The sequence below is a fragment of the Pongo abelii genome, chromosome 5 (genome assembly GCF_028885655.2).
Source record: "Pongo abelii isolate AG06213 chromosome 5, NHGRI_mPonAbe1-v2.0_pri, whole genome shotgun sequence".
Taxonomy (NCBI): Eukaryota; Metazoa; Chordata; class Mammalia; order Primates; family Hominidae; genus Pongo; species Pongo abelii.
The window spans coordinates 54,524,154-54,547,659 of NC_071990.2; the positions used below are offsets into that span (position 1 = coordinate 54,524,154).

A 23,506-nucleotide genomic window follows, 5' to 3' on the forward strand; every position below is an offset into this window, starting at 1 on the left:
AGGAAAATAAGACAAAAGCAGATATACAAAGAAAGAAAAAGACAAGAGTTCATGAGATCTAACAGAGGAACTGGTTAATGATGACTTCCCAGTTTTTTGTTGTAGCCTTCATGAAGCCTGGCTGAGTACCACGAGATATTCTTGCACTTTATAATATACAGTATTATTATTATTTATTCTCAAGTCAGTTTCTGTTCCTGCAATCAAGTATTACTATATAAGATGGCTTTACTTTTGGGTGTTTTTGGAAACATCTCTAGTGAGCATGTATTACTACTAGAATATTATAGTGTACATAATGATTGATGTATTTTTAAAAAACAATAGATATTTTATCAAGAGCTCCTGCTGACACACCGTTTATAGCAAGTAAGAAGCATAGATTATTCATGGATGTAGAATTACAGTGCTTCACTGATTTCGTTTTTCTTACTTTTGGGAAATTTGATAATTTTATTTGTGTATAATATGCAGTTATTTGTTATTGTAAACAAACTTAATGTGACCAATATCAATTTTAAAATGATAAAGGGAAGAACCAATCATTAAGGTGGGTTATATCCAGCCTGTTCTCTGCACTTGTGCCATTGTCTAGCCTCTCTTCCCTGACTCTAGGTGAGGCCAGACAAAAATTATATTGCCACCATCTAACCATTAGGAATACTCATGAATAAAAGCATTAATAACTAAAGAAATTGTTCATAATGTGTTGTTTAATAAAAAAGTCACAAAACAGGATGGACAGTACACTACTAATTATAAAAAATATTAAAATATATAAAAAAGCCTGGAAGGAAATATATCTTTTTTTTTTTTTTTTTTGAAATGGAGTCTTGCCCTGTCACCAGGCTGGAGTGCAGTGGCGTGATCTTGGCTCACTGCAACCTCTGCCTCCCGGGTTCAAGTGATTCTCCTGCCTCAGCCTCCTGAGTAGCTGGGACTACAGGCACACACCACCATGCCCAGCTAATTTTTGTATTTTTAGTAGAGACGGGGTTTCACCATGTTGGCCAGGAGGGTCTTCATCTCCTGACCTCATGATCCACCTGCCTCGGCCTCCCAAAGTGCTGGCATTACAGGTGTGAGTCACCACGCCTGGCCGGAAATATGTCTTAATGTTAACTGTGGTATATTTGAGTTGTGGTTTTACAGATAATTTAAATTTTTCTGTTTGTACCTCTTTGTGTTTTCCAAAATTTCTGTGGTATATATAAATTTAGTTGATACTAAAATAAAATGTTTATTTTATTTTATTGGGGGTGAGTTTAGGAGCGGAAAGTTTAATAGACCAAAAAAAAAAAAAAAAAAGAAGAGAGAGGAAGCTGCCTCATGCTGAGAAAGGGGGTTGCCCAAGAGAGAGTCTCCCAAAAGTTCTATTTTTAATGAAAAAATAATTACCTTAGTCACCAAAACAGTATTGTCAGTCTTCCCTTCTTATTCCATCAGGTGTAGGAGTTTAAGAAAGAAACAAGGATGGAAGGAGGTATAGAGTGTGGGCTGCCTGAGATGCTCTACCTGTGGGCGTCAGGCCCTCTTGTTGTTCTCTAGGGAAGTGTTGATAAGGACTGGGATTTGTTCCTGGTGGAGAAAATCCAAGGCTTAGAGTATGTAGCGGCTGAGAGGTCTAGTTTGGAAGTAAATATTAGTTTTGAATCCTGGCTCTACTCTTTTCTCTCTATGTAGACTTGGAAAATTACTTAACCCTTGTTAGTGCTGGCTTTCTCATCTGTGAAATGATGCAGCTAGCTCAAGGGATTGTTGAGAGCACAAAATGAGATAGCAAAATCAATCATTTAGCAGAGTCACTGGGTCATAATAAGTGGTTGTGGTGTTTTTTTCCCATTACTGTTAGGTGACAGACATAAATCCTCCGTAGGTACTGTATTAATCCTCTATTTCTACTGGATTTCATTATTTTTGTGTACACCTGACATGTCCTTCTTTCTATATCTCTAGCCATTCTAAACGTAGATAAATCAGTGTTTCTGAAACTTGAATGCCCATATGATTAGCCTGTAGACCTTATTAAAGTGCAGATTCTTTCTCTGTATGTCTGGGGTGGGATTCACATTTTTAATTTTTAACAAGCTCTCACATGGTGTAAATGTTGATGTCCAAAGATCACTTTTAGCAGCAAGGATTAGGATAGCCCAGCTCAAATCTATCATCTGTGTGAAATCATGAACAATGTCCCCAGACAGAATTGTCTTTTCTTTCTTTGGCTCTTAAAGCACATCATTCATATTCCTAACTCAGCACTTAGCACATTCAGCCTGCTGTGGTGTATACGATTCTGCTCATTTCTAACTAAACTCTTGATAGTAGACTGTGTGTTCAACTCCTGAAAGCTGTCAGTGTCCACACAGGGATGTTGACATACTCGACCCATAATTATCAAATTATTGAACTGGATAGAAAATAATCGAATAATGTCCTAAAATAAAATTGTTTTTTACATAAGCATTCATTTAGAAATCACCAACATCAATCAACTCAACTAGTGGAAATCATGAAAGAGAGTAGTGGTGTGACCCACACAATGGATGGTTTTGGTCGCTTGGCAGGTGTTAACTCAATGACCACAACCAAGGAGGATTTAACAAGGGGATTTTTCTTACTTGCAACAAGTAAGGAGAACACTGGGGATAGTTCCCAAAGCAGTGTGTCTCTCCGAAGGAAGGTGAGAGCAGGGCTTTCATTATGCTGGTTGGCTGAGTCATTGTATGAAAGGCGGGGTAAAGGCAGTGCAGGCACAGTCCTGATCATGCTTCTTCATACATTGCAGGTATAGAAAATGGTGAATAAGCTCCTCCCTAGGTGGGGTTTTCAGTATGGTAATAGGGAGAGTTCACCAAACTTCATCTCCAACTCAGGCACCTCTGGTTTTACCTGGTTTTTGTTTTGCTATAGCTGGGCTTCTTCCTGGAACCTTTTGAAACAGCAGAAACTCAGTGTGCCACAGTTACAAGTTACTAGGGAACCCTGAGTTACAATGTGAATGATCCCAAAAGGCAAATAAATCATTGTGATATCTTCCTTCTTTTAAAAATACACTATAGAAGGCAGGTGGGATGATTTACCGGGTGGGATGACAAAGCTAATCTGAGATGATTATTTTCCACAGATAATCAAGTAAATGAGCAATAATTTGCTTTTCAAATTCTGAGTCTCTTCCCTGGCCATGCTTTAAATGGGACTTCCACATGGGCAATAGCCCAAAGTTGGATCCCTTTGCACAGAGGCTAGACATCGAAGTAGTGACCTTTGGGTTAACACAAACTCACTTCTGTTGAGAGTAATTAGCGAAGAAAATTTGTGGGAACTGAGGAAGGTTCAGCAGAAGTCTGCCCTCTCTGGACATTTTTTGGTGGCTGGGAAGCAGGGCAATCGTCCTGCCTGACTGTGGAGTTTGTTCAGCCTTGCCATGGACATCTATTGCATAATTCCGACTTTCCTTCTCTGGAGTAATGGACATTTCACTTCAGAAGGGATTTCAATTTTATTTAAAAAATGCAGTCAACATCATAGAAGAGAAATTCAATTTTCAGTAACATTTTACTCTGTTATCACTTATGTCCTTAGGGAAGCTTAAAGAATTTTCATCAGTACACTAAAAATTAGATAGTTGGATATGTTGCAAAACTTTCAACACTTGACTCAAAATTCCCACTATTGCTAAGACATTCTTATAAAGAAATATTTTGGGGGGAACTTAGCAACTACGGTTCTTGTGAAGTGGTCCCAGTGGGAATGAGGTTTATGCCTAACTCTTTTTTTAAAATTTGGTTTCTGCCTCTTGTGCCTGGTATCCAGTATTAGTTACAGAGTAAACAGTATTTTCCGAAGACTGACAGGGTCAGCTGTTCTGGGAATGTGGCCGTTGACCTCCCTGATGGATTACTGTCCTGCAGACTGCTTCCAAGTCAGTAGAAAGGTAAGCATTCTTTCTGTATAAGTGCAGATTGCTTTGGAACATGTTACAATTTCAACTGATAAAACTGAAAGTACATTTTGGGCACACTGTCTCAAAGGGCACCAAGCTGTTACTTTGGGGGCAAAATGATTTATCATGTCAACACAACCATGACAGTTAAGCTGCTGGGTTTAGGGGAGCGGTGAGCTAGGTGTTGAATCTGGTTGTATTGATTAAGTCATAAAGACCCAGAAAAACTTAAATCCGGAACTCCTTTCGAAAGTTAGAAACACACATTGTAATTCTGCTTCTGAGTCCTTTTCCCTAAAATCTTGTCAGTTCACCTTGGTTTGTTGTCTTTACTCCTGAAATAGCAATGGTGTGTGTGTGTGTGTGAGAGAGAGAGACAGAGACAGACAGACAGACAGACAGAAAGTGGCTACTAGGAACTACTAGGAAGTGTATCAACCATTGAAAGGGCCTAGAAATATATTGACTGCAAATGCAAGAACAAAACCTGTTCAACCAAGTACCTCTGTGGATATAACCATGCACAAGAGAAAATATATTGAAAGCCCCTTGAAAACGTGCTATTATATAGTAGTTGAGAAAATGGAACATGCTGGACTTGATTCTCAACTGATTTTAGCCAGTTTGTTTTATAAACTCTGAAGGTATGAATTTAGTTTTATATCTGAATTACTATTGCTGTGTAGAAATTGTCATCAATGTTAATAGCAGTAGTTTTTTAAAACCTCACATTTTACTTTTCAATAAGTTTCCAATAAAGGAATTGCATTTTTTTTAAGATGGTGCACAAATTAAAAAAACACTTTTCAAAGTTCTTACAGTTCTCACTTGATTCAAATATTTTCGAATGCTTCAAAAAATACTCTACCTCAGAAATAATTTTAGAAAGAATGTGTTTTCTCCCTTAGATGGACTAAAATGTCTTTTTTATAGTCATTCAAAAAATATGGCCCAGAACCAAAATAAGGGGAAAACCAGTATCAGAAGAAGTTAAAAAACTTACATTCCAGTAGAAATAGTTTATGTTTCACTGAAGAACAGTAATTACAAAGGTACAAGTTTGTTTAGCTGTCATTATGATAATTATCATCTACTGATACTTTGGGGTTGGCTTTTTTATCTGCTTGGCAGCTTCAACTTACAAACAATATTTGTTATATAGTGACAAATTCAACTTTAAGAAATTCCTCTATAAACATTATCTTTTCACAAGCTCTGAGTACCCACCACAACTTTTAGAACACAGTACCGCTTGCCTACAGAAGCCATCACGGATGCCTTAAAAAGGGTGGTGATGGGAGGTTAAAAGTCTTCCTGTAGAAGAGTTGACAGCTGCTCCTTAAGAGTTTGCAGCTGCCAAAGCTGATAAATAGATTCAGGTAAGGGATGCTGAGACAACCAGAAAGAGCTGGGAACCATTCTCTCGCTTGCCTACATCCACCTCCCTCCCCAATGCTGTGACCACCAATTGGAACACAGCTTTCTAGAGACAAAGGCATAAGCTCTGAACTAAGAGCAACACCCACAGATCAGAAGTTAACTGTTTGAGATCAGTGCTCAATGCTGAGTCTGAGCTACATTTGGATTAGGCTCTTGGGTACCTGAAGCATGTGCTGAGTATAGTATCCTGGTCCATCACTAAATGGGTGTGGAGATTACATGGGCTTCTGAATTGATCAAGGGGGAATAACGGACTCATGTTCTGGATGGGCTATGTGGAATGATAAGAAACCTGTATAAAAGCATCAATTGTCCCAGAAGAGGACCCCTGTCTTAGTAAAAAGATATTTATCCTTGGAGCATGTAATGGGGAAGATTCTGGATTGTCTACGCCATGTTTGGCAGATTGTCATTCTTTCGAAAGAAAACAGTATTTGTTTTCTTTCATTCGTGCCTTGTCTACCTTGTGAGGTTTCAGCAGTAGAGAATCTATCTGTGCTTTTTTTGTGGAGAAGGAAGTTTTTTAAATGGCAGGTGAGGGGAAATCACCACAATTAAAGTTAATTTACATTTGGATCTCTGATCCAGTGGATGAACAAGCAGTTTTAATTGCTGCAAGTTCCACTTTCCCCAGTTTTTGAATACAGGCACAAATTCATCAGGCACTTGTTTGGGAAGCAGGTGTATTGAATGCAAAGGAATGAACTGAGGTGGCAATATCTTGAACCAAATATTACGTGCCAGCGGTCATTTGTTTCCATTTTGAATGGAATTCTTGCTTGGTTACTGCAGTTTACATTTTAATTTCCTGTTTGGAGGGACCCTATGTGAGTAGTATATTCCTGGGAAAAATAATAAATTACTAGCTTAAAAAGGAATTACAAATCTTCCTTTGTCAATTTTTTAAAAAAATTAATAGCCTTCTTAACGTATAATTTATATAAATTATATATATATAATTTATATGCTATAAAATTTATCCTTTTACGCTGTACATACACTTTGGTGATTTTTAGTATATTTTCAAAGTTGTACAAAATCATCATCAATGTCTAATTTCATAACGTTTTCATCATCCAAAAGAGTAACTCTGTTCCCGTTAGTAGTCACTCCCTGTTCTGCCTTCCCTCCTACCACTGGAAACCACAAATGATCTTTCTCATTCCATGAATTTGCCTATTCTGGACATTTTATGTAAATAAATCATGTAATAGGTGGTCTTTCGTGACTGGCTTCTTTCACTTATTGTATTTTCAAGGTTCATCCATGTTCTTGCACGTATTAATACTTAATTCCTTTTTATTGCTGAATAATTTTCCCTGTATGGATATACCACATCTGTTTTACCATCCATATACTGACAGATATTTGTGTTTTTTCCACTTTTCGACAATTACAAATAATGCTGTCATGAACATTTGGGTAGAAGTTTTGTGTGGACACATGTTGTCACTTCTCTTGTGTATATACCTAGCAGTGGAATTGTGGGGTAATATTGTAATTCTATGTATAGCATTTTGAGGAATTGACACACTGTTGTCTAAAGTGGCTGTGCCCCTTTATGATTTCAGGAGTAATATAAGAGGGTTTCAATTTCCTCACATCCTTGCCAATGCTTGTTATTGTTTGTGTTTTATTTTAGCCATCCTAATAGGTGTGAAGTGTTATTTCCTGGTTTTGTTTTGTGCTTCCTAATCACTATGATGTTGAACATCTTTCCATGTGCTTGTTGGCCATTTGTTTTCTTTAGAGAAATGTCTATTCAAATCCTTTGTCCATTTTTTTACATTGGGTTATTTGTCTTTTTATTGTTGAGTTGCAAGACTTCTTTATGTATCTTGGATACAAATCTTTTATCAGATAAATAACTTGCAAATATTTGCTCTTATTTTCTATTTCAGTGGTTTCCAACCTTTTTGGTTTCCCAGAAGACAATTTTTCCACAGATGGGGCTAGGGGTGGGGGATGGTTTTGGGATGAAACTGTGCCACCTCAGATCATCAGGCATTCGTTAGATTCTCATAAGGAGCATGAAACCTGGATTCCTTACATGCGCAGTTCACAATAAGATTCACGCTCTGATGAGAATCTAATGCTGCTGCTGATCTGACAGGTGGTGGAGCTCAGGTGGTAATGCTCTCTCAGCTGCCACTCACCTCCTGCTGTGCAGCCCATTTCCTAGCAGGCCACAAAATACTGGTTCATGGCCCAGGGGTTGGGGATCCCTGGTCTAGTTAATTTTTTTGCCACACTTATTAGGGTTTGGATAGTATCTTTGAAGTCACCTTTTTCCTACATAAATGTCATGTCGACCAGGGAAATAATGTCACACGCTTTTACTGAGAACCCGCTTGTTGCCAGACATTCTGTTAAGTTCCTTACACACAAAATTTACCACACTTAATTTTTGTAACAACACATGTGGTTGGTATCATCCCTCTATTTAGGGGACAGGGAAAACAGCAAGTGAGTGAACAAAGAGTGATGGGTTTGCTGTTTGTGATGGGGAAGGCCTGGATGAAGTGAGAAGAGAGCTACGTGACTATCTGGAGGGGGGAGAGCACTCCAGGAAGACAGCTCCCAAGCAAGGAACATGTTTGTTGTGACTGACAAACGGAAAGGAGACCAGAGTGGCTCAATCTCTTTTCTGTTTGACCAGCAAGTAGATGAGAGTTAGCTTTTACCTGGGCATAATTTCATCTAAAGAAAGCTTCTGTGCCTCAATCGTATCTAAAATATATTCAAACATATCTCTGAAAAGGCATGGAAGAGAGAGCATTCTCCACACAGTGCTGGTGCTATTTACCCAGTCTCCTGTTACACCTGTAATGAAGTGATTTGTTCAGAGGAGAAGCTAAAGTGCATAGCGGCTGGAGAGGAGCTTAGGCGAGGGGCCTTGATGGCTGCTTATTAGTTGTGTAACTCTGTCTTGCTTTTTCAACTCCGAAATGGGCATATTAGTTTGATTTGCCTGTCCTACCAAATACCACAGACTGGGTGGTTTAAACAACAGAGGTTTGTTTCCTCAAAGTTCTGGAGGATTGATGATTGAAATCAAAGTGTCAGCACAGTTGGTTTCTTCCTTTTATAAATATTTGTAAATTTATTTTTTATTAAAAAAAATTTTTCCGCCTCTAACTTTGTTGTGACGACTATTTAGTACAGCAAATGTCATGGACAGTTTGAAGGATTGGGGCCAACGTTAACTGACCAAGAACAACTTCCATCTAAATCATCACAAAAAATGTTTAAATAAAAAAAGAAAAAAGTAAAAGTAAAAAGGGAGCCAACAGGAGCTTCAGGTTGAACAAGACCCTCACATTTATCTAATACATTCAATCCTAGCTAGAGTGTAACAAAATGGAAACAGGAACACTGTAATCCTAAACTTCCATTACAGCTCGTTCTTTGTACACACCTGTGAAGCCCCCCCTCATTCCCCTAGTGCTCCCAACTCAATTACATCCTGGTATGTTGAGCCTGCTGACTCAGGAGCATATAGAACTTCTCTTTAATCCTATCTTTGTTGTAAGGCTGGCATGTCTGGGTATTAGCTCGCTAAACCAGGCAGCTGAGGTCTGCCAGATCATCCATAAAATCAAACAACTGATGATATCAATGAGACAGAGGGGCTGTTGGGATCATTCTCTTCAGATATTCTTCATTTATTTTACAAATGCCGTCCATGCATTTGTTCACAGATTCATAGTCAGCTTAAGTTCTGTCTTCTGGCTTTTTGGTAGGCTGTGCCAGCAAGATGGTGTGAGATCGCCCACCAAACTCTTCTCACGGTAACTGCTGCTTACCCTGCAGCACCAGGGTTGGTTTTTTCTAAGGCTGCTCTCTTTGACCTATAGATGGCCATCTTCTCAGTGAGTCTTCACAGAGCCTTCCCTCTGTGAGTGCCTGTGTTCTAATTTCTTCTTAGAAGGAACCACTCATAATGGATTAGGGCCCAACCTAATGCCTTCATTTAACCTAAATTACCTCTTTCAAGAACATTCTTTACATACAGTCACATTCTAGGGTATTGGGGGATGAGAACTTCAATATATGAATTTCGGAGGCACAAATTTAGCCCATAACAATGGGAAAGATAATAATATCTACCCTCTAGACTGATTTTAAAAGGGAATTGAAATAACATTTGGAAAGCCTTAAAGCGGTACCTAGCGCACGATGAGTATGCCAAGGAACTGTGCTACATGAGGGTTATTATCCTGCTACTATCCAGTCGCACCTGGGTTGTGAGTTTGTTGAGGGCCAAAATCCAGGGATTGTATTTGTAAATTGTATTATTATTTTCAATTATTTTATTTAAAAAACCTACCTGCCCCTAGGATAGTCTTTATCTATTGTAAGCACTCAGCACATGTTTGTGTAACTAAAACTTTTCATGTCTCCCACATCTCTTCCAAATCACTACCATATTCTCATCTGCCAACCAACTCTGCATCACACACACCATTCCTTTTCCTCCTAACCGGATCCTGGATTTAGTCTTCAGGCATTAAACTCACATGCTGAGCACGAATTGAGTTTCCTTTTGCAGCCACAGCATGATTCTTTTTTTTTTTTTTCTAGAGAGGTTTAGGAAGTTCGTTTACTTAAGATTTTAACAATTGCCTTGCTTTTGACACATACCAATCTTGCATGTTAATCAATCTTTAAGATTTTTGTTTTCCAACTTGTTAGAACAATAACCAGCATAAATAATTTCTTTTCTGGAATTTACATTTGAGTCAAAAGGGGAAGCCCATTTTGCCCATGAATCTAATATAGTGTTTCTGAATTTATCATCGTGAACGATAGGTTTATTGCCTACTCAGTGTTTCACTTCTGAAGTCTTCAAACCTTCCATCATGATGCAGAATAAATTCTGGAGCAACCCTGCCTGACAACAGAGGATTGACTGCAATCGTTCGAAAGGACAGAGCTCCACAACACATTTTCTGAAATGTTTTCTTATGAAGGAAAAGCTGATAGGGAATTTGAGTTAAAGTAGACAAAACAAAACAAAACAAAACAAAACCAAAACCAAAAAACAGGTGTTGAAAGGATGTTTTAAACAGGCTGAGGTATTAAATCACCACAGAGAGCAGTCTTAGTTTACTCTGAAATCAGTTTATATTCTTCTATTACCATCCACATATTTTGTTTTGCTGCAAAACACAGGGAGAACTATTTACCATTAAGTTGCCCAATTAATTTTCTTTAAGGCATGTAACATTTTCTAAAGAAATCTGAAAGTACTTGTTCCACTGAAAAAATGAGATTTATCTTCTATATCATAACTTTGCTCCCAGTGAAAAAGCCAGGATAATGAAGAACAAAATCCATTTTTGTGAAGGAAAACACTTTTATTTCATGGTATTTTTAAACATCATTTTGTCAACTCTGCATGAATAAAGTTGACAACACCCCTTGAATATATGTTTGCATGTCTTTATAGTTTTAATTTGTTATACTTTTGCTCTTCCTTTTTAAGCAACATTTTAAAAAATCTACAAAGTAATACATACATATCTACACCACTAGGATGCAAATTGGAATTTGGAAGCGCTAGATCCGCTGATTTTATTTGCTATCTGACTATCACATTTGTTCCTTTTAACTGATTTATTAGGTCTATATTCTAAAGTATATTTTATTCTGTTGCAACAGCTATTAATGAATTCTTTGATCGTGGATTTTTGTCACATACATCTGTATTGGTTCAGGGAGCCTAACCTGTTGGAACATTCTGCTGAAGAGTTTGCTTTTATATCTAGGGACATTTATCATTATCTAAGGCCAGCTGCCTGACTTCTCTTCAGTGCTCTGTTTATAGGGTTTGAACATCTATAAATGGAAACACTAGCTAACCAGAAATTATCGCTAGGGCTCTCTGATAGTGTCCTAGGCTCTCACAACTTGGAATGTCCTGCAATATCTAACATGTAAGCACGTCGAATCATTTTCTAGACAGAATCTGAACCTCTGTGTCTCTCAGTCTTTCTCTCCTTTTCATTCTCTTTCAACATGGAACTTGAAAAGCATGAAAAAAGAAGCTTATTAAACAAGAATTTAGAGGAGAAACTGACGGTAAGACATGAGATTTAGCACACACAGATTTATAATGAAATTGACAGGGTAGTAGAGCAACTGTCATAGATTGGAAAAGTTGTGCTAGCCGGCCTCTGTTTCCATGTTTTGCTGGTCGATAACTTTAAAATTAATGAGTTCCATGGGCTTTCCTGAAAATAATGTAATAAAGTTATATATAAAATGCCATTGCACAAATGAGGGCAAATTTGATTTAGTTAAATGATGTGGTTTACCTTCATTTTAAAAACTAGAATCCATTTATTTTGACCTCTCATTGTGATTGCCTCAGCACTGGAAAATTGTTTTATTTACGTATGTGAAGCTTAGCAAGTGTTCAAAGTCCATTTTTTCTCAGAGATACCAGTAATATGTGCCAAGAAAAATAAGTATTATAGAATAGATTAATGTTTTATTAAGTTTAATGAACTTCTGGTATAAGGATAAAGTTTTTTGCCGTAGAAGTTATAAAAGTAATTTTGCCTCGATACTAAGCAATTAAATGTCAATGATTAATATGGTCACTTATATTTGCTCAAATACAAAATAGACTATAACCTTGAGTTAAATGTGCTGTCCATGGCTCATCTGATGAGCACAGGTCACTAATTATGTTTGTAAATTTACTGTGGCTATAGAGTTAACATTGGAACAGGTCATAACTAATTTTAATATCAGCATAAATAACAAAAAGTAAGATAATATAGCCCATAATAAGACCAAATTCATAGGAATACATTGTTCTAGATGTATAAAGTTGAGGTTTATGGACTATTAAAGATATTAAAACTAGAAAAATGGAAAAAAGAACTATACTGGGTTGAAAACTCCTGAAGTGTATTAGAATCTCAAGGTCTTAAAGTAATATATTTAATAAAATATACAACCTTTTCTTAAAGGAATCAGGTCATCATTTTCAGTACCCACTTTGGACCTCTGCCCTAGGTGATTGTACAGACATGTAATGGCCACAGAGTATTTTGCTTTTTGACTATTTGGAAAGGCCATGTGTCCTTGTAGAGCTAACCAGGGATTTTGAATCAGAAAGGGCTTGGTGAAAATTCTTGCCCACAACTACCAAATATAAGACCATGGGTTTTGTTTAATCTTTCTGAGTCTCAGTTAATTCATGTGTAAGATAGGGAACAGTAATAACTAATCTGAAGGCTTTTGTGAAGAATAAAAACTATAATGTATGTGAAGTCCCTAGCCTAAGCCTATTTTTAAACTGTTTTTGGCCTGATTCACTTAAAAAGCACGTGCCCAAAGTTTACTAATGTGGAAAGAAAAAAGTTAAAATGCATTTAAAAGTAAAAAGAAAACCCAGATATGGTAAGCATAAAGGATTAGTGGTCATAAAACCTTTATGGAACCAGATAGGGAGTAACTAAATACATGAATAAATGGTTGCTATGAATTAGTGTGAAATTTGACCCTGAGCTTCCTGGCAGTCTTTTACAGGCAGTTTTGCAAGTAAACATAGAGGACATGGGGCTAGTGTACAAAGTGAAGATGGACTCTTCTTATTTGAAGTGATTCGATGTATTAGCATTTCACTTTCTGGAAAGTCAGATATTGTGCATGCCTGACTCTACCTTGAATACAGCTATAAATCTAGAAGTGAGCAAAAATCTTTCCTTAGAGGAAGCAGCTGTCACAAAACTCATGAACATTACTCTGTAGCAGAGGCCTAGGGCTAGCCTCAGATTGACTTCCAAAGATTGCAGGGAAATATGGCGGCACATCAGAGGCATACGAACATTCACCTGCACTGAGAAGAGAGGCTGTTTTGGGGGTGGCGGGAACACATGAAAGCCCAGTGTCTGGGGTAATTAAGTGTACAAGCAAATAGAGCTAAGGAACCTGGCACCTTTCAGATACAGGAGTTTTGATGACACTGTATCAAGAAAAGTTTTGCCTATGCTTAGTATTTTCTATTTAAGAGAGTTGGAAAATGTATATCTTTGAGGGTTTCCAATAAAAGTTATTTTGGCTGTTTATGTAAATGAATATCCAAAAACTTCAGTTCATCGAGCATTATGTTTCATGTTAATACCAATGTAACACAGTATGACCGGCTATGTTGCTGAAGACAGTTGAAAAATGTATTTTTGTGGAGTTCACTATTTTCTGAAATTTATTCAATTTATTTATTATAAATAGTAAAGTTCATAAAAGTCTGGTTTTTAAAAGAAGAAAATATTTTTTCCATTAAAATATTTCAATATGTGTACATTATAATATTGTGTTATACATTTGTTTAAAATTAAAGCTGTATCTCTCATAAGGATCTTTATTATGAACAGTGTTATAGTATGTGTCACACACTTAAGCAATATGCATTACTGGGTTTATTTGAAAAAATTTCTAAGGTAAGATCTATAGTAAATAAGTAAGTCACCAGTCTGCAGAATTTAAAAATTCATCAGTTTATTCTGCACAAAGATAAAACAAGACAAAATAAGACAAAGACAAGACACAAGTAAAACAAGATTCTTTGCTACACATCCAATATAAATCTTATCTTACCCTGGGTGAGTGAATTGCTACTTTTAAGTATTGATTTTGCCCTGAGTTTATTGCTGTTTGCTGATTAAAAGATTGCTAGGTACTTAACCAATTCAAGGTGCCTCTTTTACATCTATTAATCAATAAATAATCAGAAATAAAGGAATGATATCAAATTCTTCAAAATTTCTTAAATCTACCAATGCCAAGTGAAATTTCTCATAATTTGGTTGATGTCATTCCAATATTTCAAATATGAGAAGAAAAATCAATTAACATGGACTTAGGACATTTCCACGCCTTTGGAAACCATCTATTAAATCGTGGAATATCTTAGTCACTGATTCTGCTAAATTAGATGACAATAAAGCTAATTTTTGTGGGAAGTGGTAGAGAGGTGGAAGAAAGGAGGAAAGTATTTTGTAACAATATGTTTCAATTTGGTTAGTTCCACCATAATTGCTGTTGAGGCTGAATGGATCTTTTGTTTTTCCTATCATGTATTTTCTAAACTCTGTTCCTGGGAATTCTGATTTTCCACAGTGCTTCACAAAATGTGGTTCCGGTCTGTGTTCAAGAATATTCAGAAAACACTGAGCAGGAAATGCACTATACAACACATTTCCCCTTGGAGACTCATATTTGTATTGTAACATACTAAAGACTGTGAGGCACTCTGGAGGTTAATCCGGTGTTTCCTAAACTCATCTACCAGTGTAATACATTTTAATGTGTGTGTAATAACAGTGAATATTCTGAGGAACCAGTAGTGTTCTCTGCAACATACCTTAGGAAATGACGTGTTAGCATATGAATTTGTAGTCTGATTTTATTTTTGAGATGCATTTTTGGAATAATGATAGACAAAGCAATACTTTCAAGCTGGGTATATTTGTATTTATAACATGAAGTTACTTCTGGAATAGTTTTAAGAAATAGGTACTAGTTTCTATGTATTATGTTTAATAAATAAGTAAAACTAAGACAACAAATCTTGACTATTTTCCAAATGTCTTTTAGACTATAAATGCATCAACAAAGAATTTTCCTTATATTTACCTTCTACTGAAATTTCATAATGAAAAGGAAAAAAAAATCATATATTACTATAGTAAAATGATCATGTACCTCAGGGCATTCTGATAAATAATGGTTTCTTTCTCTAAGAGATTATAAGAAGAAACATATCTCATGCATAAATTTAATAATTTCTCTTGTATTAACAAAATATGTCTCGAGACAATTTTATCTTCTCAAATAATGAATGTTCAATAATATTACAAAAATAATGATAATGACCGGGCGTGGTGGCTCACGCCTGTAATCCCAACACTTTGGGAGGCCGAGGTGGGCGGATCACGAGGTCAGGAGATCGAGACTGTCCTGGCTAACATGGCGAAACCCCATCTCTACTAAAAATACAAAAAATTAGCTGGGCGTGGCGGCAGGCACCTGTAGTCCCAGCTGCTCGGGAGGCTGAGGCAGGAGACTGGCGTGAACCTGGGAGGCAGAGCTTGCAGTGAGCCGAGATTGCGCCACTGCACTCCAGCCTGGGCGACAGAGCAAGACTCCGTCTCAAAAAAAAATAAAAATAAAAAATTAATAATAATGATAACAAGAAGAGTATATGATTCAACTTATTTTATATTGAGACTTGGTACAATCAAATCAACACAGTGGTCAGTTTCTAAATGTCATAAATATTGCTACCTTGAGTAAAAAAGCAACTCTTTGAGATTGAGAAAGAAAACAGGTCATCTGACATTAGTTTTCTTTAACAGGATATATCTAATATAAGGAGCTGAACAATTATATTTTAAATAATTTAAATTTTACTTTTTATATTTAAAATTTTGATTTATTTTGAATTTGAGAGCGAAAGAGTTATCCAATGATATGTAAATTTACTTATGATCTCATAATAACATTCTTCTTGATTTCAGAAAAAAGAGTTCATACCACTTATCTATTTTTTATTTAATTAATTAATTTATTTTTTGAGACTGAGTTTCACTCTTGTCACCCAGGCTGGAGTGCAGTGGCGCGATCTCGGCTCACTGCAAGCTCCGCCTCCCAAGTTCAAGCGATTCTCCTGCCTCAGCCTCCCGAGTAGCTGGGACTACAGGCGTGCACCACCACGCCTGGCTAATTTTTGTATTTTTAGTAGAGACTGGGTTTCTCCACGTTAGCCAAGCTGGTCTCAAATTCCTGACCTCAGGTGATCCACCCGCCTTGGCCTCCCAAAGTGCTGGGATTACAGGCGAAAGCTACTGTGCCTGGCCCATACTACTTATTTTTAAATACAGCAAAAGAGAAAAGAAATGAAAAAAAAAAACTTGTTAAAATGTAAAACTACACAGAATTTTAGAATTCTGTGGTAATTCAGTGAAGGATAGCTCTTTAAATAAAGTTAATTAAATAATTTATTTATTTTGAATTCGAGTTTCACTCTTGTTGCCCACGCTGGAGTGCAATGGTGCGATCTCGGCTCACTGCAACCTCCGCCTCCTGGGTTCAAGCGATTCTGCTGCTTCAGCCTTCCCAGCAGCTGGGATTACAGGCATGTGCCACCACGCCCTGCTAATTTTGTATTTTTAGTAGAGATGCGGTTTCACCATATTGGTCAGGCTAGTTTTGAACTCCTGACCTCAGGTAATTCACCCACTTTAGCCTCCCAAAGTGTTGGGATTACAGGTGTGAGCCACCATGCCCAGCCTAAATTATTTATTAATTCATAGCTTCATTAATACAAATAAAATTAATTACTTTCTAAGAAGAAATCTGTTAACAAACAAAAAACATGAGATTCGTGCTTGGTTCTAATTCCTCATATCATTATCTGACGACAGGTTTGAGTGTTGTTGGTGAGCGTCTTCAGACATGCAACCTAGTGCCTATTGGATGGCAATGTACTCAGAAAAAACAAAACAGACTTTCAAATCAGTATACATCCCTAGACACTTATTTTGAATAAGACAGAATACTAAGGGCTGCAGTACTCTGCAGCCATCTGAACATACAGGATAAAGAAAGTCCTAGCCCTCAAGGCAATTATTATGCTTTGATTATTTTTAAGTACATTATGATATAATAATGATAGGTTTTAGCCACTCAGAAACATTCTAAGTGTACAGACCATTGACACCTCAATTTCTCACATGGACCTGTGGTAGCAAGTCTATAATTATTCTTCAGAATGTCTTAACAACGGGAATGATTGTAAAGCATTTTATGCTGTAACATGGTAACATGATTATGATAATGATGATGATGATGATTATTATTATTATTATCATTATTTTTGGAAATGGAGTCTCACTCTGTCGCCCAGGCTGGAGTGTAGTGGCGTGATCTCGGCTCACTGCAACCTCTGCCTCCCGGGTTCAAGCAATTATCCTGCCTCAGTCTCCCGAGTAGCTGGGACCACAGGCACATGCTGCCACGCCCAGCTACTTTTTTTTTTTTTTGTATTTTAGTAGAGACAGGGTTTCACTGTGTGGCCCAGGCTAGTCTCGAATTCCTGGGCTCAGGCACTCTGCCCGCCTCGGCCTCCCAAAGTGCTAGAATTACAGGCATGAGCCACTGCGCCTGGCCTGTCACATGTTTTATTCTGCCATAATATCTACTTATATATTTATTTCTCTTTCTAATTGTGTCTAACTAGAGTCATTGGTAACAGGCACTCACTCAGAAGGCCCTGATATTCCCCAAAACAAGTCATCTATTCTGCCAATGTTTCTGATGTGTTATCTAGATATTACTTTCAGTATGGCTTGAATGTTGCTTCTGATCTATATGTTATTCCTTACAAGGCAACTTCACATAATAAAATAAGTAATAAATGCAAATTAAATTTAATAAGTAGGAAATCTCTGTCAGTAAGGTACTGGATGTATGTATCTTTATACCACAATTGGTTGCATTCATTCTTAATAAACTAATTTTGATGATGACCTAAATGAAGGAAAGAAAGATAAAAACATGCAAACAATGATATTTTATTTTTTTGGCATTACATCATTTATTTTGGAAACCTCCTTCCATGTCTCTGCTACTCATAGAGTAGCAATGACTCTTGCTGTGTTTTGGATTCAACTGATAAAGTTGCCTTAGATGTCCATTTTGTCTAAGGGACAATTTTGATGGTAGAGAATGTGAGTTGCTTTGCCCCCATACCTTAACTCCCCTAAGCTGCCGGCTCATGTTTGATTTTATCGGTGACATTGTCATGGGCCATGGTAGGCACTTCAGCATCTTTAAGGCTGCAGCTGCCCTCCCTAAGGTATTTGTGTTGCCTACTGTGCATTCTATGTCTCCACTTGGCACATTGCCCACGATGGCCCATTCATCATTGGTATATTTTAAATTTATTATCCACTTTTCTCCAGAGATGGCATCCAGAGTTGACATCTAAAATACCCTGTGGAAATAATTATTTTCATAAAACAGATGGGTGGTAGAGACCAAAATTTCATGTTAAGTTTCTCAGTAAGCATCCCTCAACTGGAAGGCAATTGGAGGGAATTCAGAACCAGGATTCTTTGAGTTTCTGAACACTGTGTCACTCCTGAATTTTTAGTAAAATTAATTAATTTTTCCCTTTCTTAGGGACGTAAGACATTTCTGAGATGTCAATAAGAGGATTATATGATTGATCTCTCTGCACCAGTTATTAGAGATTTGATGATTAAGATAACGTTCTCCAAATAACTGAGACAACCCTTCAGCATTATGAGTAATTAAAAAATTCTGGTCTTACCCCAGGTGTAGTATAGTAGTAAATAGAAACCATGAATCCTGATCATTTGGCAGACTCAAGTGAAAAACTAAGTAGTTGAAAAACTTAAATCTCTTTTGAATAGGAAAGAATTCCATCTTAACTTCTTTCTGGCCTTTTCTCCTTTGAGCCAATAACAAAAATTTAAAAATTGCAGAAGAATCTATAGCATGAAATTTTAAAAAGAGAGAGAAAGCAAATATGCTATGATAGTGGTGGACCATGAGGATCATTGGGAAATTGCTAAGCAGTGAGAGTTAAAGTCCTAATGTGCATAATGGCAAAATGAGGAGAGACTGGAAAAATGAAAAAGCGAGTGTGTACAGGTGTTTAATTGACATACCTATGAAAATCTAAATGAAGAACCTGTGTCTTCTGTGTGTGTGTGTGTGTGTGTGTGTGTGTGTGTGTGTTGATGGTGACAAGGATTCTTATTCCAAAGAGGTTTTCTATCTCTCCCTAAGTGCCAACTAGTATGGTGAGGAGCATGTTAGATCTGATTCCAGGAGACTGGTAGGTAATACAGTTAAAGTTGTGCTTGTATGGCCTTTGACAAATCACTTAATCTTTGGCTTCTTTATCTACAAAGTGAAAGGTTGGATTGGATTTGAAAATATTGCTATGCTCTTCAGCATTTTATACATCTATCAAAAGTGCTCTCTGGTTGTGGATTTATTAAATTCTTTCCATACCAAATGATGCCTATTTATTCAAACATTAGGAATCTTGAAATAGTTTCTATTTTTATATTATCACTAATCAAATGTAAAATAGAAGTCCTTGTTATTAGATGAAACCTTCCTTTTAGAATAGAAAGTTCACAGTTCAGTACTGATTAATTAAATTGCATAGTTTTTCTATGTTTTCACCGAGAAATAACAAAGATTCAGGAATTGGATCATGGGTAAATATTGTGAAATAGATGAAAGAAGTAGCATGTAAGTGCCTTAATGTTTATATTGAAATACCCAAAATAAAGCATTATATTTTCTCACACTTAACCTAAAATAAAGTGGATGCTATGTTTTCATTTGGAATAAAAATTAATACACACACACACACATATATATATACACACAATCTGTGTGTTAAATGTTATTTTAAAAATGATTTCTCTTATTCATTCTTTTTCTGTCATTATTACCACTCCCTGCAACGTACCTGACACAGATATCTTAGTCCCTTTGCAACCTTAATTTTAGCCCCTCTGCATCACTGGTGGTTGAGGAAAAGTGGACGCACAAGTATTGCCAAACTCTAGCCACCATTTTCATTTTCTTTCTTACATTAAGAAAAATGAGGGCTGTATCTATTGGAACCCAGTGAGGGGAGCTGAGAGTTGAGAAGTGAAACTGTTAAGGATCCAGATTTCTACTTTATGGTTCAAATCAAGTTCTTGAAGCCATCCAGCCCTTTGAAAACCACTGCTAATTAAAGCAGTGTCTGCTGATAATGTAAGTCTGAGACTCACTGTTTGAATGGATCTTTTGATATAGCTCTGTGTGATGGCGAATAACAGAAAGGAGATGGATGGATTGCAGGCTTTAAGCGAGCTGTGCTTTCACAGTGACATATATAGCATACTGTACGTGCGGCGAAATATTTTCTAGGTTCTCATTGTGAGAATTACAATTATATATCTAGTTGTTCTATCCCAAGTACAGCTCCCCTAAGGGAATGACAAATAGACTGTGGTATTAGTGATGGAATTACATTAGAGAATCATTTGCTTTATTTTTCTACATGACCTTCATGAAAATAACGAGATCATTTTTAAAAAAATAGTTAGAGGATGTTTGTAGTTCAATTGCTGGTCTTTTGTTATTATTTATAACCTAAAAATTTCTCAAGGGTCCTTTTATTAATTTTCTTCTCAGTTAATGGGTATTTTCTTGCATGGGTAGCTTCTGGGAAGATGCCCCCCCTCCACCCCCAGCTTGGTCTTCAAAATAGGCCTGGTACCCTTATAGCTGTCAGAGCATAGCAATTTAGAGACCACCTCGTGATTTTAAATACTAACTTGATGACATTCGTCTTAGGAGCAGTTGAGAGAGCTCATAGGATTGCTTTCCTGAACCTATTATGATTTCTCTGGGGATATCATGTCATAGTGGGAGGCTGAAGGAAGAAAATGTTAGCATGAATTAATATGCTTATCACAGAGAGTGGGGCATTAATTTAGAATGTGAAGGAAATATATGGGAAATAAAACCTTTTTTCATCCCTATTTTGTTTTTCCACTTGAACTCAGCTTTCGGTCTTGGAATTCTGGCATGTTTTGTTGTGCCACTTGCTTCTGCTTATTCATTCATTCAGCCCAGCAATCCTTTGCCTGCAGCTTGTAGACCTCCTGCCTGCTGGTCCATCTTTGCATGGGGTGGGGAAGGAAAAGAAAGAGCTGGTTTTAGAGGCTTTCAATGAATCTCCTTCTTTTCAGCCCTTCTTTACAGTCATGCCTTTGTGGAATTTGTCTTCCTTGACTCTGGCACCCTCCAGGGTTTGCAAAGTCATTTATACTGAGGTCTCTTCTTGGCAGCTCATCTTCGTCTGGCCGTCTACCTCTATCTCCTTTTCATCTTCCAGAAATTTACAATGTGCTTTTTCATACTGATTTTTCTCTCTGCCAGATCTCTTATTTTTGTGGGTTTATGGTTTAAAATTCCTTTACTCTCATTTTAATAGTGTCCAGAGAAGAATATGAAATAAACATGTGTGTTCCATTAGTGATCTTGACCCAGAAGTCCCTCAATTTATTTTAAAAGCTTGCTCTCAATGCTCTATTTGTGTTGGAAAATCGTTTCAATAAATGATGGGTGCTGTGGAACATCTTTATTCTTTTTTTGAGAGAAGCTACAGTCTGGATGTGTCCTCCAACATTCAGATGTTGGAATTTAATCATCAACTGATAGTATTAAGAGGTGGGGCTTTTAAGAGGTGATGAAGCCGTGAGGTTGGAGTCCTAGTGGATGAGAGTAGTGCGCTTCTAACAGGGCTTGAGGGAATGAGTTCATTCTCTTCTGCTCTTCTGCCATGTGAGGACACAGTGTTCCTCCCTTTTTTGCCTTCTGTCCCTTCCACCATGTGAGGATGCCTAGAAGACACCATCAATGAGAAATGAACCTTTACCAGACACAGAACCTGCTGGCACCCTGATCTTGGACTTCCTGGAGTATATTTCTGTTCTTTATAAATTACCCAGCCTCAGATATTTTGTTATAGCACCAAAAATGGACCAAGACTAAAGATTCAAATACATTTTAAACCCAACAACTATTTTTTTTCTGTTCGGGGTATCATACTATATGCCTCTTACCTTCATCTGGCATTTTTATTCCTTGCATGTAAGATATTTTCCTAGGAAAGCAACACTTCCAATAATTAATTAATTTTTTTACTTAAGAATTTTTCTAAAAAATATGCAGTCTCATCTGCAGATAGGACTATAAATTGCTACCATTTTTCTGGAGTGTAATATGTATTGAGACCTTAATTATTTACCTACCTACTGGCCAGATAATTTTACTCTAGACATTTATATGAGGCAAAGAAATATACAAATATTTAGTTTAATGATGTTTATTGCAATATTGTTTATAAAAGTAAAACTAGTGGACACAGTAGGGGAATTAGTTACTAATCTATGATGACATGATACAAAGGAATGTAAAGGCCTTGGTATAGTGGGCAGTATTTTCCTTTTTTCCACAAAAGGACAGATGTTAGGCAAAGTGGAATGCTTCTTTTACAGATCATGCATGTTGACAGAACATTAACGTGTAAATCAGTGAATATATTTGTGCAGCCCTATTAGCCAAACCCTAGAATCTTAACAACCCAAATAAAGGCAACAATATTATGGGTTAAATTGTATTTTTCAGTTTTACTAAGATTTCAAATAGCTCAGAGTAATTTTTTTTAATTGTACTGTAACCTCACATTTTTATTGTCTTGCTGACTTGATGAGATTGTCAGAGAGGAATGCAAGGCCATCTGATTTTGGTGCTTTATTCCTTATCTGAGAGCAGATTTATGGAAGCCTTGAGTGCTTACATCCTTCTGCCTGTACCACCTTGGATACCAGCAGACTGCAGGCTCCTCAAGATTAGGAACTCTATGTTCTTGGCACCTTGTAATCCTAATATGTGGAAAGTGGTACTCAAACCTTGTTTGAACTGTCTAGGATGGGTTTTACATGTCTGAGTGTGTGTGTGCACATGCATGCGCATGCACTTTATCTGATTTGTTATGACGGGGATCCCAAGCTAAGTCTAAATTAAATTCACCTTGATATTCAGCCACATCTGGAGAGCTGGTGATTTGGCACTTTCACAGACCATTTTCAAGAGACAATGAAGAGCTTTTCAGGAAGGGACTTGTCCTGAGGGAAGAGACAGATGAGATATGGTTTTTGTTCATGGAAAATGAGAGACCCTGAGCATGGCCAACTGCCTCTACCTTCTGATGGACCTCCAACTTAACCTCATCAGTCATGCTGAGTAAAAATTTTCCGTGAAATCTTTGTATGATATACAAAGCACTAAATGCCGGCATGCTTGTTGCTGGCAGCTTACCCCCTATAGTGTGGCCATCGGTAGGCAGCTATGGCATTGGTGGCAGAATTGCAGATTTGGCATTGGAAAAGCATCACCAGAGTGTGACAGGAGGAGAATGGCAGTCTCCTGTCACTTAGCCAAAGTGCTAGTTCACAGAGCAATGACAGAATTAGGGAGACTGTGGAACTTTCTGAGAGTAGG

The 23,506-nt window shown here is 37.1% G+C and overlaps 1 protein-coding gene and 1 pseudogene across 1 annotated transcript in view; one reads left to right on the forward strand and one right to left on the reverse strand.

The window, feature by feature from the left end:
- Positions 1 to 8,842: 8,842 nt before the first annotated feature.
- On the reverse strand, positions 8,843 to 10,332 carry LOC112133811 (enhancer of rudimentary homolog; annotated as a pseudogene).
- Positions 10,333 to 11,345: 1,013 nt separating this feature from the next.
- MLIP (muscular LMNA interacting protein) overlaps positions 11,346 to 23,506 on the forward strand; it is a 245,615-nt gene continuing 233,454 nt past the window's right edge. The window contains exon 1 of the mRNA XM_024248555.3: positions 11,346 to 11,467. Within this exon, the coding sequence (XP_024104323.3) occupies positions 11,405 to 11,467 (63 nt within the window). The 5' untranslated portion in view covers positions 11,346 to 11,404. The remainder of the gene's footprint in view (positions 11,468 to 23,506) is intronic.